Raw genomic sequence first — 15,241 nt, 5'->3', positions numbered from 1 at the left:
TGACTTGTGGAGATAAATATGAATGTATGGTGTGATACTTTTATTAAATCAAATTGTTGCTTCCCCTGATGTCTACAAGTCATTCTGATGAAAGATTAAGTACTATTTAAAGACACCAGACACTATTGGTAATTGTCAAAGACCAGTCTTCTCACTTGGTGTAAAATGCATAAAACCTTACTTGGTAACGAGTAATGGGGAGAGGTTGATAGTACAAAACATTGTGAGACAGCTTCCTTTGAAGTAACGTAGTTTTCGAGAAAGAAGTAAATTTCCACAAATTTGATTTTGAGACCTCAGATTTAGAATTTGAGGTCTCAAAATCAAGCATCGGAAGTACAACTTGATCTTACTGAATCAAAAAGGTACATCTACAAAGATTAAATTTGTACAGTAGTAGTATAAACAATTTACAGTGAGAAATATTTGTACAGAGTTAGCTATTATTTTAAGGACTAAAAAATGTACAAGCAATAAATCAAACACAACACTCACAGATTTAAGAAAACTTCACGCTGGGATTTTTGTTAAATTTGAAAACACTGCTGGTTAAGTATCCTTAATTTCATTCATCTTTCATAATTTGTCAAATCATGATCGCAAATTATTTTTTGACCTGAATGACAGCAAAGATTCAATTGTAAATGTGATAAATCTGAATCTGATTTAATTAGTTCCCCTAAAGGGAAAACCCAAGCACTCAGTATGAACTGAAAAAACCCAGTCCACATGCAAGGCTCGGACCCTGAGGTCTAAAAGCAGGGACTGAAACCATTGAGCCAACCTGCTAACACTAAATCAAGATAATCCAGATAAATGTACAGATGAATGGGAAAGTAAAAACAACACTGAATGAAGCTACGTCTGTGTCCAGCAGCCGATTGCATGAAATGCTAGGATTAATCAAAACTTGTGTGAGGACGAGTAACCCGTCCTAACTTAGGATGGGTTCAACTGAACTCGCCCTAAGTCCTAAGATTAATCCTAAGTTAGGAAGAGTTTTGTGAAATCGACGGCAGCTCCACTCTGGACCACACTTAAAAACCCTGCATCATTACCAAGACGTGTCAGCTGTGCTTAGCAGTGTTTTGTTCTTGCATGCTTCCTCAGAAGCCGACAACCATTTGGGCCTAAAGACCAATCTGTCGAAACAAAATTGGTAGCGCCCTCTATTGAAAAAATTTACAACTGCTGTGTCTGCGGTGCACAATCTAGGCATTGAAGACACGAAACAACATTGATAGCGCCCTCTATTGAAAAAATTACCAACTGCTGTGTCTGCGGTGCACAATCTAGGCACTGAAGACACGAAACAACATTAGTAGCGCCCTCTATTGAAAACATTAACAACTGCCGTGTCTGCAGGGCACAATCTAGGCACTGAAGACATGAAACAATATTGGCAGCGCCCTCTATTGAAAAAATAACCAACTGCTGTGTCTGCACTGCACAATCTAGGCACATGAAGACACAAAACAACATTGGTAGCGCCCTCTATTGAAAAAATCAACAACTGCTGTGTCTGCAGTGCACAATCTTGGCACTGAAGACACCACAGCAAATGGCGCGCAGTGCTCAACACTTGCATGCCCCGATTGGTGTATACTTTGATACTTTGTTTAACTATCTTCTTTTGGTATAGCCACGCCTTTAGCAGCCACACCCTCTACAAAGCCACACCCAGAAACCTAATATTTCACTATCAGCAGAATCCCTCGTCGTCTTGAAAGTCCTCCTGTACCTCCTCCTCCACATCATCCTCATCCCCCTGACCGGGGGCTGTCTCCGCCCCCATGCCACGCCCCAATGGGATATCCAAAGCCCTGTGTACGGCCTCTATAGTACGCATGTTGACGTAGTACGCCATATTGACTGTTGGAATACGGGAACGCATGTCCTCCATGAACTCGTACGCCTGTTAACGAAAAACACAACACATTTCGGTCAGCCTACTTTTACATAAGTAAATCTGTTACTTTCATTTCAAGTAACACTAAGCCTGATTTTAATGGAAAACAAACTGCATTTGGTCAACAAACTTTAACAAAAGTATATCTGTTAATTTTATTTTCAAATTATAAGCTAGCAGTGTATTTTATATGTAAACTTTTTTTGTATGTAAACTTTTTTTGTATGTAAACTATTTTTGTATAAATTGTAGTTTTTACTGTAATGTAGCCGTGGGTTATGAATGTAAAAAGAAATAAACACAACTATAAACTATAAATTAAACTAGGCCTAATTTGACATGATTTGACATGAAAACTACATTTTAAATAGCTATTTTTATAGATTCAATCAAGTTTAAAGTTTGTATTTCATGTATTGCAATAACTAATCCTCCAATGATAAACAGTAGTTTCTCTTTGATAATTACAATAATAATAAACACAATTATTAAAAAAATGCAAACGCCTTTGTGCTTATGCCTAGTGCACAACTCTATAGCGTCGGCAAACCAATAGTGTCTGTATGCGACATTGAACGTAATTAGCATACTTCATAGGAAAGGCTAATTAAATCAAAATTCAAAAATAGAATATAATAAACATGTATCACCGTTGAATAACTGAATTGCACATGAAAACATCAAATATTTCAAAAAAAAACAAACATCAAACAGAAATTAACAAAAGGAAGAAACAAAATTATTAATATTATGTACATTGTCAAAAAATACAAGGGAAAAAAGCCAGAAGGCACAGGTATACACACATAATTAAATTAAAAGGCATTTTAAAGGCTGATGATTTGTGGCATTGCACTTGTAACAAACAGTTTGTTACTGTCCGGCTTTGTCATATATGTAATATTTGTCTTAAAATAAACTGACAAGATATGAAATTCAATCAAATAACATAGGGAAAAGAAACAATTGTTAAAACGATTTACCAAAGTATTGAGTACTACATCAAAAAGATATCAAGATATGAAATTCAATCAAGTAAAAATGGAAAAGAAACAATTGTTAAAACGATTTACCTAAGTACTGAGTACTACATCAAAAAGAAATCAAGATATGAAATTCAATCAAGTAAAAAAAGAAAAGAAACATAATGATAAACAATTTACTAAAGTACTGAGTACTACATCAAAAAGAGATGAAGATATGAAATTCAATCAAGTAAAAAAAAAAAAGAAACAAAATGATAAACAATTTACTAAAGTACTGAGTACTACATCAAAAAGAGATGAAGATATGAAATTCAATCAAGTAAAAAGAAAAAAGAAACATAACGATAAACAATTTACTAAAGTACTAAGTACTACATCAAAAAGAGATGAAGATATGAAATTCAATCAAGTAAAAAAGGAAAAGAAACAATTGTTAAAACGATTTCCCAAAGTACTGAGTACTACATCAAAAAGATATAAAGATATGAAATTCAATCAAGTAAAAAAGGAAAAGAAACAAATGTTAAAACGATTTACCAAAGTACTGAGTACTACATCAAAAAGATATAAAGATATGAAATTCAACCAAGTAAAAAAGGAAAAGAAACAAATGTTAAAACGATTTACCAAAGTACTGAGTACTACATCAAAAAGATATCAAGATATGAAATTCAATCAAGTAAAAAAGGAAAAGAAACAAATGTTAAAACGATTTACTGAGTACTTCATGTACTACATCAAAAAGAGATGTGTTCACGCATGCGTACAGACCCTATTAGTTGGCAAACACCATAGAGTTGTGCACTAAGCAGACGCGCAATCGCGTCTGCGTCATGCAGCCATTAGCCGCATACAAAACAGCGCAATATTCCCTCATTTTACCAACCAAAATGTTAGTGCGCACTTTACATATTGCATGGGAAGGGTCTATTTGTTTACCTTCTTGAAGTTTTCTTGTCTTGCATAATGTTCAATCATCATACCGAAGACATCACCCACTCTGACGGCACTGTCTAACTCAGACTCCTCCAGTAGTACTTGACACTGCCTCATGGCTTCATCTGGTTCCTCGTCGTACACTCTGAGATGAGCAAAGACAGACAGAGAAAGTTATACAATGAAAACTTATATGGCGTACAAATCCATACACTCTGAGATGAGCAAAGCCAGACAGACAAACAGAGGGGGAATGTTTTTTTATATGGGACTTTTCACACTCAAAGGGCTTCGCAAAGCGCTCCAAAATCATTACCCCAGGGGTGGATTTCACAAAGAGTTATATGACTAGTCTTATCTAGAGTTAAGACGAGTTTTACCTCGTCCTATTATGACTAGCCTTACGTTTTGTATATCGCCTAGTACTAGTCTTAAGGACTAATCCTAACTCTCTGTGAAATCGACCCTCGGTCACTGGGCCATTAAATTAATTGCTTAAACCATCTCAGCTCCCTAGGGAGTACTAGGGAGCTGAGATGGTTTAAGCAATTAATTTAATGGCAACAAATATGCACTACGTATCCAAATCAATCACAAGAACCATCTCTGCCCTAACAGGTACCCATTTACCCCAATAAAAATGAAAAGTTATAAAGCGCACAAATCCACAAAAGTGCTCATGGCCCTTTAATAGTGCAAACAATGACATATACATGTACATATTACAATAATCAAAAAGAAAACATGAGCCTTAAACATGTAAAAATGTTAAAGCTAAGAAGAATTTCAGAATACAATATACATTTGGCAAAGACTGAAGTGCCGGAGCTCTATCAACTGAGCTATCAGCCTTTTTTACTATTAAACTTGTTACGTTTTATGTCTTTCTTCTTACAAAAGAACTGCAAATCATAAAACTTTTTTTGTGTGATTAAAGATTTACTATCAAACATTTATTGTCATGATTAAAAACTCGAAAATTGTCTTCCCTGTGTATAAGGAGAATACATAAAAGTAAAGGCAAAACAACAAAAGACAACGAGAATAAAAAACTACAAATTTACAGAAATAAACAAATATAAAAGAGTGAAGGCATGTAAGAGTAAAACAAATGGGAAGTAAACCAAGTTATCTTGACCATCTATTATTAAAAAGCTATTGCAATAGGCAGAGAGGAATCCTTAAATATGTCGGTCTTAAGATTATTATAGTTTTTACTGTACCTTCGAGCGGTGACAAACTTCTTAATGAGTCCAATCCTGTTCTTAAGAGCTCCTAATTTCTCTTCTTGTAAGGAGGCATTCTTCATCTTAGCTTTGCTCAGACACTTGTAGGCTTCGCTCAAGGCTCCTAGAGCCTTGTCGTAGTTCTGATACTCGTCAATCTCCACCTGTGGACATGAAGATTGGATAAATTTGGGTTGCATTGCAGGATAAGACTGCAATTTTCGCACGTATTTGAACAATGGGACCCGTCAAAGTGCACAACTTTGTTTTCTAACGAGTTAAAGCAATGTGGACCAAAGTGGTCCCCGAAATGAACAAATATGTTTGCTATACCTCGGAAACTGTGAAGTTTGATTGGTCGAGAACCAATCATGTGACGCGCATCAAAAACGCATGTTACATGGCTCGCCGGGCCGGGTAACATGAAAGTGATGTACACCGGTGTACATCACCTTGATCGTTCCCGGCGTTGGTCGATTACCAGCGCTGTGTACGAAACAACCGCGGGTTCGAGGGAATTGTTTCTCGTTCGTCTGCTTATTAAACAATGAATAGTCCATCGTAATAATGTTAGAAGATGACAACAGAACTTCGAGAAGAGGAATAACATTATACAAAGGTATAACAAAACAATTGTTGCACGCTGTGACTGGGGTCCATGGGTTTTGTACACCCTTGGTGGTAAGTGTTACCCTCGGCTTCGCCTCGGGTGCCATTTTTCCCCATCGGGTGTACAAAACGCCATGGATCCCGTCACAGCGTGCAACAATTGTATAATGACACTTGCTCAGTCTATAGCACATGATTACATATTAATGAAATCAAGCATGAACTTAATCGTTGTAGCTCGCAAGCCTGAGAGAACTTATTAACAAGGGTGCTTGCTACATATGTGAACCAGAAACACCAGGGTAACCCCCACAATAACTGTTCTGGGTTCTTTTACATGCACTACCAATCCAGCTAAAGTGACCAATCCGAAGGACAACTCAATTATGGTAAAGGACACAGGTGCCACCACTGCGACTCTTGCCCACCCATTGCTGATCGGGGCCCAATTTCATGGCTCTGCTTACCGACGAATTCTGCGCTTACGATCACGATTCCCCGCTTACGTGCAAGCACCAAATTTCTGCGCTAGCCGTGTAAGCGTAGAATGCCTAGTAACACGGAGTACACACGCGCAGAAGCCAAAATTCGCTGCCTACCCGTGAAATACGCTTGCTGTAAGCACAGAATATCCTGCTTCCGTAAGTGCCGATTCCATGCTTACGGTAAGCAGAGCCATGACAGTGGGCCAAGAAGCACCAGAGGTTGAGTCTGGCGCTTTTAACACCAACACGTCATTAGTTTAGTTTTACTAACCTGAGCACAGGCATCATAGAATCCTGCCAGTGAGTCCAGAGCTCTACCCTTGGTGTAGAAGCCGATAATGTTCTTCATGATTTCTGGGTCTTTCCTCCAGTCCAAGGACTGTAGATAGTTAGCTGCCATGACGTAGATCTCCTTCTGTCTGGACACGCCGGCAAAGAAGATAATCTTCTCTGTGTCGCCAGACTTCAACAACGCTCGCATGGCCTGGATAGAAGAGTTTAGAAATGAGCAATAAAGTTTGAAGGCAAATCTTGGAAGCAGAACCCAAAAGTGACTCACAATAACAGACATGTTCTGTGTTGGGGTTAGTCGCGCACACGCTGGATGCGCTGTGTGAAATAAATGCATAGATATTCTATATCTATGAACAAAAGTCATAAACTTCCCTTGACGTTCAGTAGTGCGTGACCTAAAACATGACTACGCACATCTTTATACGCACACGTTTCTGCGTATAGAGCTTTTTAGAGCTGCACAACAATGCAAATTTTGCACGTATATGATAGCCAATCAAAGACACAGATCAAAGTTTCCCTCCAAGGGGTAAGAGACGTACCCAGAGCTAGCGTGAAACGGCGCGCTGCCCATGGTAGCAAGGTTGGATTTCTCCTTACCTTGACTTTGTTACCAGCCTGTGTGTACTTCTTGGTAGCTAGATGATAAGCTCCTTGTAAGAAGCAGATATCAGCGACTTTCTCCAGTAGCTTCATGCGTACATCGCTGTTCTTGTTGTCCTTAGAGAGGGTCATCTTCTCTGCTAAGCGCTCCGTGATCGGGACGCTCTGTCGCTCGCAGAGATCAAGCGCCTCATCATACTTCGGATAACATCAGAGTAAACAAACAATGATTAATAAACCACAAGGGGAAAGTGACTGAGTAAATATTAAATAACTTGGAGTTGAACAAAGAAAATTTTACAAAAGTGGGTTTAAACAATGTGATAAAATATACAACGGAACAGACTAGGAATCATACATAGGGACATACATGTAGCAGGGCTGTATGCTTCGTTTTTGAAAGGGCAAGGGCACCAAGGCATTTTTTTCTTGGTAAAGGGCAACCTATGATGAAATTGCAAATTTGTACTGGAGCATTTCAAGGGCACCAAGGCAGTGGCAAGGGGCATGGAGACAATCGCCTTTGTTGCCTCCGTGAAGTATGTAGGGTGAAAAAAGCAAAGAAAGGAAATAGTATGGAGGCTGATTTGATAAGCCGAGGCCTGTGGACAGACATAGACAATGAATAATTGTTTAGAATGAAATGAAAAATATGTAAAAGGAACAAACGATCACGATGTACTGTTGATAAGCGTACTGGTTGAATAAGCGTGGGCGTATTCTGCTTGGAGCAACTCAACCAATTGAATGCATTCTCTTTGCGTCGGTATCGTTATCGTTTTCGTTATCGCTTCAGTGTGGCTTGGCCTTTACACTGTTCCTAATTCGGTAGGAACAAAATTTCTTGGAGTAAAGTACAAAATATGTTGTCTTCTTTCTCGGAGAGAAGTTAAATTGAATGCAGAAAACATACCTTCTTGGCAACCACCATCAAGTCTACAGCCTTGTCGTACTGGCCGTGCTCCATGAAGAACTCTGCACAGCGGTTGAGTAGGACTGGATCTGTCCTCTCGTCCAGATCTTCTGCAATGAGCTGAAGAGCTCCGAACTGCTGGGTCTTAAAGGCCAGCTCCAAAGCCTTGGAGAAATGTCCACCCTGAATAAAGAGGAGACAAGGGTTTATAGTTAGTCAGATATCTTCTACCTCAAATTGCCCTACAATCCCGGCTTTATCTTGTTGGGCCCCCCTGTTTATTGTCAATTAGAAGTGGAAGGGAATGGTTTTATTTAACACTAGGAATGGGCCGCCAAAGCATTTTGGCCGGGATTGTAGACACAGATCACACACAAAATTTCCATTTCTGGTTAAAGGGAAGGTATACAATTGGCAATCACACTTAAAATTAATAACAATAAAAACTCACTTCGTTAGAAGACTACAGCGCTTTCGATAGTATATAGCATTTTGAGAAACACTTTTCTTAAAGTAGAGTGGTTATGGATAAAGGTTTAGGTTTTTAAACACCCAAATTTGAGTGTGAGAATAGTTACAGATACACCTCTCAGATTGTGTGTCCGATTGCGGATTACTATTCTTGCATGGAAATAACCACTTCGGATTTTTGGGGAAATATCAAAAGCGCAATCACTATTTGAAATGTTCACATGTTAGTTTAGTTGTTTTTTAAACCCAGTGAACGATTCCAATCCACAAAAACTTAAAGAATGATTTGAAAAATCAAGTTCTGATTTGGGACCCATGGGGGACCCATGGGGTACCCACCAGTGGTTAATGTAAGACCTATTACCTTGTGGAAGAGCATGACTGCTTTGTCCATGGTGTTGGGATTGGTCTCGTAGTAGCGCGCTGCCTCAATCATGTCCTCATTGGAGCTCATCAAGGCTAGGTTCATCAACTGATCCTCCATGTTGTTCTCCTAAGAGTAAGGTAGAGACGGAGAGTGAGAATATTATGAATGAACGCTGAATCATGAAGTATATTTGGCCAGTGTTGTAGCCACGGTGGGCGGTGCTGGGCGGGCCCGCCCAGGACTTTTTGCACTTACACAACAAATAAATGTCCATTTAGTGAAACAGGGCACCACATTAAAAGCACATCCTTATTTTTTATTTTTTTTTGCAAGTCGCCTGACACACAAGGCCTGAAGGCCACTTCAAGGTGTTGGCTACAATTATTTTATTCCAGAGGCAGTTGCCACCTACTCCTAGGGCTGAAACAGTGTTACCCCTTTCACAGTCCATTCAAATGTAGGCTTGGGTATCATCAATTCGAAGCCTGGCCGGTAGAGCAGAAAGCACTACCTCCCCAATATTATGTAGCAAGTGTCACGACCGGGATCCGAACCCACACCCTGCTGATCAAACACCAGTGCTTGAATCCGGTGCTCTTAACCGCTTGGCCATGACACTAATGTAATAAAATTAGATGGATGCATCAGCCTTCCGGCCTTACCTTGCAGAGTCTTATTGCCTGACTGTACGCCTGGGCTCTAGTGAAGAAGTGAATTGCCTCACGGATGTTATCCTGTGTCCAACACAAAATATATAAAAAAGATTATTTGCAGCGAGAACACGTGCTATGAAACTAAGCGATGGATTCATAGAGCTATATATATTGACTAGAGCGCTAACTTGCTCCGCATTTTGAAGCCACCCTGGGCGCAGACATGTTTGATGTGTTGCGTGACTACGGAACGATTTTAATGTTAAGAGAACACACATTGCCGCAATTTTTTTAAATTCCGCATGTGTGCTTTCGTACGCCACTGCCCATTCGAAAAGTCCGCGCTACGAAAACCGTAAACTCGACTTGATTGACGTACTAAAAAAAGTATACACGCCTTTTAAACATGACGCACATGACGCTCGCAGTTTTGTACGCTCATCAGCAGATTGTGCGTTCACATTTGCTGCATTTTGGGGTTCGATGAAACATAGAAAAGAACAAACGCACTATCATGCAAATAGCCGTACAATTGCCATACAAAATTTCAAGCTTTTGTATTGGTTTGTAGATAAACATGGCTTCAAAACCTTAGTGCGTGTATAACAGGGTGTTAGCGCTCTAGTCAATATATATAGCTCTATGGCTGGATTGCACCATGCATATGTACCCTAGGCCAACATGTATGTGCAATAGTCTGATAAGACCAAGACTGAAATGTGACATCAGTAGGAAAGGGTCTATCACAGACGGTTGATTAGATGAATGACCTTCAAGTTTGCTGGTCACACCTCCAAGTAAATGGCCCAATTTAATAGAGCTGCTTAAAGGAACACGTTGCCTTGGATCGGACGAGTTGGTCTATGAAAAGCGTTTGAAACCGTTTGTTATGAAATGCATATGGATAGAAAGGTGTTTTAAATGTAGAATATAATGATCCAAACAAGTATCACTCAAAATTGCACGGTTTTCATTTTACGTCGCGAACTAACACGGCCGGCCATTTATGGGAGTCAAATTTTTGACCCCCATAAATGGCCGACCGTGTTTGTCGACAGGGTAAAACGAAAACCACGCAATTTCGAGGCATATTTGTGTAGATCATTGTATTCTACTTTTACATCATCTTTCTAACCATACCGATTTTATAACAAACGGTTACATGGCACTTTTCAAACACCAACTCGACCGATCCAAGGCAACGTGTTCCTTTAAGTATACACAAAAGTAAGCACGAAATTATGCTTACCAGAATGACTTCATCAGCCAAAATACCATGTCGCACATGTACTATCTGTGAATGGCATCATGCTAATTTTTGCTCAGCAGAAAACGTTAAGCAATTTTTTCTGCTTAAGCAGCTCTATGAAATTGGGCCCAGTAAATTAAATACAGAAGTCTATTTGTCCACACAACCAAGACTACTCATGCAAATGATGTGCTTAAAATGTTTTGAAGAGCCAACATGTTTCAAGACAAAAGTTTAAAAAAGTCAAACCTCAAATTTGTCTCATTTAAAGAAAACATCAAGTCAATACAAAGTTGAGAAAGTTTGCTAGATTTGTAGGAATTAAAGAGAAACAAAACTATAGAAATTATCTATGAAATACATTTAAACTTTGTAGAGTCATTGTTACTAACTCAAAAGATGACAACAAGCAACAAATGTCAAAAAGTGAACCTGAGTTGACAAAAATACCTCAAACATTCAAAACTTCAGATAACTACACATCTTCGGAAAAAACATATATAATAAACAAGAACTCTGTACAAAAAGAGCAGAATACAGACTTGTTAATTTTCTAAGATTGACTCTAATAATCAGAGAATGTGCACAAACTGTGACGTTGTACTTAAACACCAAAACATGTAAGTGTTGCTAAAGACGAAGCAAAGTTTCTTGAAGTAGTTAGAGAACGCTCTGAAGAGTCGCAACAAGAACTAAAGAAGGCTGTGCGATGTACACATACTGACCATTCGGGTTTGTTCATCAATGGCTTCAACAGAGCTGTCCTTTTTGTTGCTCTGGATGACAACGTGGTCAGAAAAGTTATCAATATCAATAATCGATATTGCTGATATTTCTTAAAGACACTGGACACTATTGGTAATTGTCAAAGACCAGTCTTCTCACTTGGTGTATCTCAACATATGCATAAAATAACAAATCTGTGAAAATTTGAGCTCAATCGGTTGTCGAAGTTGCGAGATAATAATGAAAAAAAAAAACACCCTGGTCATACAAAGTTGTGATCTTTCAGATGCTTGATTTCGAGACCTCAAATTCTAAACTTGAGGTCTCGAAATCAAATTCGTGGAAAATTACTTCGTTCTCGAAAACTATGTCACTTCAGAGGGAGCTGTTTCGCACAACATTTTATATTATAACACCCCTTGCAAGTATTCTGCCTGCTCATTGGTTTAGAGCGCGTCACATGACATGTCTTAGTTTTGCTAGACGACGGCCGTGTGATAGTGCGTCGGTTTGCCATGCGCTAGTCCGAAGACTAGCACACGGCGCCGTGCGCTAGTCCGACAGACTAGCACACGGCGTGCAGTACCCAGACGTCCGCTGCGTGTACGAGGATGATAAATTAATAGTATGTAACCATTTCGGATTGCACGACACATACATGCAACACAGTAAGTAAGAGTGTTGGCAATCTGTATTCGCGTCGCCCGTGCATTGTAGCATTCAGGTCTGTAACTTAATAATAATAGTACAGTATTTAGAAATGTTTGGGGTGTTATAAAACAAATATTAACTGCTTTTACTCGTGCAATGGTTAAAAACTATGACTCCCTCGGTGATCCCGGAGCGTTCTATTTTCCCTCCGAGGCGAAGCTCCGGGGATCACCTCGGGTGTTCACTCGAACCATAGCACTCGAAGCAGTCAATATTTGTATACTATTAACCTCTCCCTATTACTCGTAATCAAGAAAGGTTTTATGGTAATATTATTTTGAGTAAATACCAATAGTGTCCACTGCCTTTAAAAGGGTTAAGCATGAAGTTTGAAACATTACACTAATACCATGATGTTTTCTGAGTTAACAACCTTTGTCAATCTATAAATAAGAATCCCGCCTCGTAATTGAACATTTTAAATAGTGCTAAATACTTTTACTTTTCAACTGACTTTCACCATAGTAAGACCAGGGATCGATTTTAGAGTTAGGACTCGTCTTATCTCGAGTTAGGACACTAACTCGTCCGAACTTAGGATTAGTCTTAAGGTCTGCATGCTACAATGTACAGTGCAGGGTTGGGACTCGTCCTAAGTCCTAAGATTAGTCTAAAGTTAGGAAGAGTTTTGTGAAATCGACTGCTGAATAAACAGCTTCGACAGTTGCTGCGGCAGGTTGTTAAAAAGGCTTACTCTTTAATGACATCACTGAAGCAAATGGCCAAAGCTGAAGTGTTTTTTTAAAAAACCAAATTAGTGCAACCAAACTCAGGCAAGATGGAAAAAAATTGTCCAAGCCCTTTTCTTGTTTTAGTACTTTGACCATTAATGCATACAATAAGCCAAACTATGGTGGAGCAGGTTTGTGGGTTGGTAATTAACAACAACAATGAAGTGGTAAAGGTATAGGGGGATTATTAGTGCAACAGTCAAAAGAGTTCAAACATCAAGGCCCAATTTCATCGCTCTGCTTATCGCCAATTTCTACGTTTACAATCACCATTAACCGCTTAATGTGCAAGCGCCAACTCTTTGCGCTAGCCGTGTTAGCAAAGAATGCCTAGTAACGCAGGCTGGTGATAGAACATTTACAGTCACTGCAGCAAAGGAGTGGAACAGTCTACCACGCTCAATCCAAAATGCCAAATCAACCGACAAATTCAAGAAAATGATCAAAACATACCTATTTCAACATTAATCAACTTATTGCATTCAGGTGGCTTTCATTTCATTAATTCAATTGATTTTCATTTATTTATTTATTTTCGTGACTAAATATTTTTGTAAGCGCTGTGATTTAGTTTTCTAGGTAGAGCTTATTTAAAATGCCGTTTATTATTAACGTGGAGTGCACACACACACACAGTGAAAAAGTCCCCGTTAACCTGAAAATACGCCCAACGCAAGTGCTGAATTCTCTGCTTCAGTAAGCGCAGATTCTTCGCTTACGGTAAGCAGAGCCATGAAATTGGGACCTGATGATTAGAAACTTTACCTGGTCCGTCTCTTTCAGTCTGGTTAAGTGGTAGAAGAAGGGTGGGGGGGGGGGGGGGGCTAAAGATTAATGAGGAAGGGAATAGGGTTGGAAAGTAGGGTCAAGGTTGAGAGGAGGGTTCAAAGGTCATCCAATAGTTGGTGCACCTACCTGGTTTTCATATTGTCTTGCCAGATGGTAGCAGGCAGCTTTGTTACCGGTCTCATTGGCAATCTCTGCAGCCTTCAAAAAAAGAAAAACAGAAATAAGTTTCAAGATGAAAATAACAAATGATTGCAGTTCTAAAATGACTAAGTTCTAAAAATACATCGCACATTCATGACAAGGCTTTCTCAGTAGCTGGACCCAGATGCTGGGACTCGCTACCTCTCAACATTCGTACTTTAAACGCTATTCATCAGTTTACACATATTTATTGCTCAACTGCTCTATACACATACATCGGTGTAACAGTAAAACAAAATTATTCTGTACTACTACTTATTATTGTGTACTACTACTGTGGTACTTTCCTTTGTTAGTTAGAGTGTTTAATAAATACCTTGTATTATTATTAATTATTATTACTTACCTTCTCTAGATTGCCACAGTAGCAGTAGACTCTAACTAGAGATAAGAAATCTTGGCCCGCCTCATAGAACTGGAGAGCAGTCTCCATCTCACCGGTGCTCTCCATGTACTGTGCCCACCACTTCCTAAGAGACCTGAGGAATCAAAGCAAAAGACTCACTTCTTAACAGATCAGGGGTCGATTTCACAAAGAATTCAAATCAATCTTAAAGGTGTTATACACCATTGGTAAGTATAAACATTATACTTTACTATAATTGCTTCTCTTCACCCAGGGGAATAAATGGGTACCTGCGAGGGTAGAGGTTGATATTGTGAATGAAAAAGCCTTTGGAGCGATATAAACTATTGCCCAGGTTGTATACTCCCAAGGGAGCTGAGAAACATTAAAAAAGGGATGTTATTGGCCCTATGACCAGGGCACTAATGTAAAGCGCTTAGAGAATTAAGTGTTAGTTATTAGGCGCTATATAAATCGAAAGTTATTATTATTATTATTATTATAAATAAATAAAATGTCTTTGATTTGTAGACGTACTTGTCCTTGTTCTTCATGATGTACGCTTCCAGCGCCTGGGGTTCGTCAAACAACATCCTGGGAACTTCAAAACGATGGGTATCGGACTTCTCATAGCTGTAAAGTATAAAAGCCAAAAGTTACTGAGGAAAATTTTAAAACAGATAGCTCAGTTGGTAGAGCACTGGCACATTAATCAATAGGTTACAGGTTCAAATGGCGCTTTAGCCATTTTGTTTTTTTAACGCAAAATTCTCGATGATTTAAATGAAAAGTCAAGTTCCCCTGATCCCCTATCTTGAGTGTGATCCCTGACTGCACAATAGTTAATGGTTAAATGGCTTCTGACTGGCACCCCAAACAAACATATTGACATAATAGGGAGACCGCCAACATAGGGCTAGATAGATAGCTCAGTTGGTAGAGCCCTAGCAAATTAATCTGGAAGTCACAGTTTCCAATCCCGCTCTGACGAATTTTCAACCAAAAAATTGTCAATTTATTTATCATAGAATCTAGA

General features: G+C 39.0%; 1 protein-coding gene across 1 annotated transcript in view; it reads right to left on the bottom strand.

Moving 5' to 3' along the window:
• Positions 1-594: 594 nt before the first annotated feature.
• LOC139943765 (intraflagellar transport protein 140 homolog) overlaps positions 595-15,241 on the bottom strand; it is a 34,838-nt gene continuing 20,191 nt past the window's right edge. The window contains exons 23-33 of the mRNA XM_071940555.1: positions 14,743-14,838; positions 14,206-14,338; positions 13,785-13,856; positions 9,462-9,533; positions 8,797-8,925; positions 7,962-8,144; positions 7,046-7,246; positions 6,423-6,635; positions 5,055-5,221; positions 3,835-3,976; positions 595-1,915 (exon numbers count right to left, since the gene is read on the bottom strand). Coding sequence (XP_071796656.1) covers positions 1,703-1,915; positions 3,835-3,976; positions 5,055-5,221; positions 6,423-6,635; positions 7,046-7,246; positions 7,962-8,144; positions 8,797-8,925; positions 9,462-9,533; positions 13,785-13,856; positions 14,206-14,338; positions 14,743-14,838 — 1,621 coding nt within the window. The 3' untranslated portion in view covers positions 595-1,702. The remainder of the gene's footprint in view (positions 1,916-3,834; positions 3,977-5,054; positions 5,222-6,422; positions 6,636-7,045; positions 7,247-7,961; positions 8,145-8,796; positions 8,926-9,461; positions 9,534-13,784; positions 13,857-14,205; positions 14,339-14,742; positions 14,839-15,241) is intronic.

This window comes from Asterias amurensis, chromosome 11 (genome assembly GCF_032118995.1).
Source record: "Asterias amurensis chromosome 11, ASM3211899v1".
Taxonomy (NCBI): Eukaryota; Metazoa; Echinodermata; class Asteroidea; order Forcipulatida; family Asteriidae; genus Asterias; species Asterias amurensis.
This window is presented reverse-complemented; position numbering and strand designations above follow the sequence as displayed.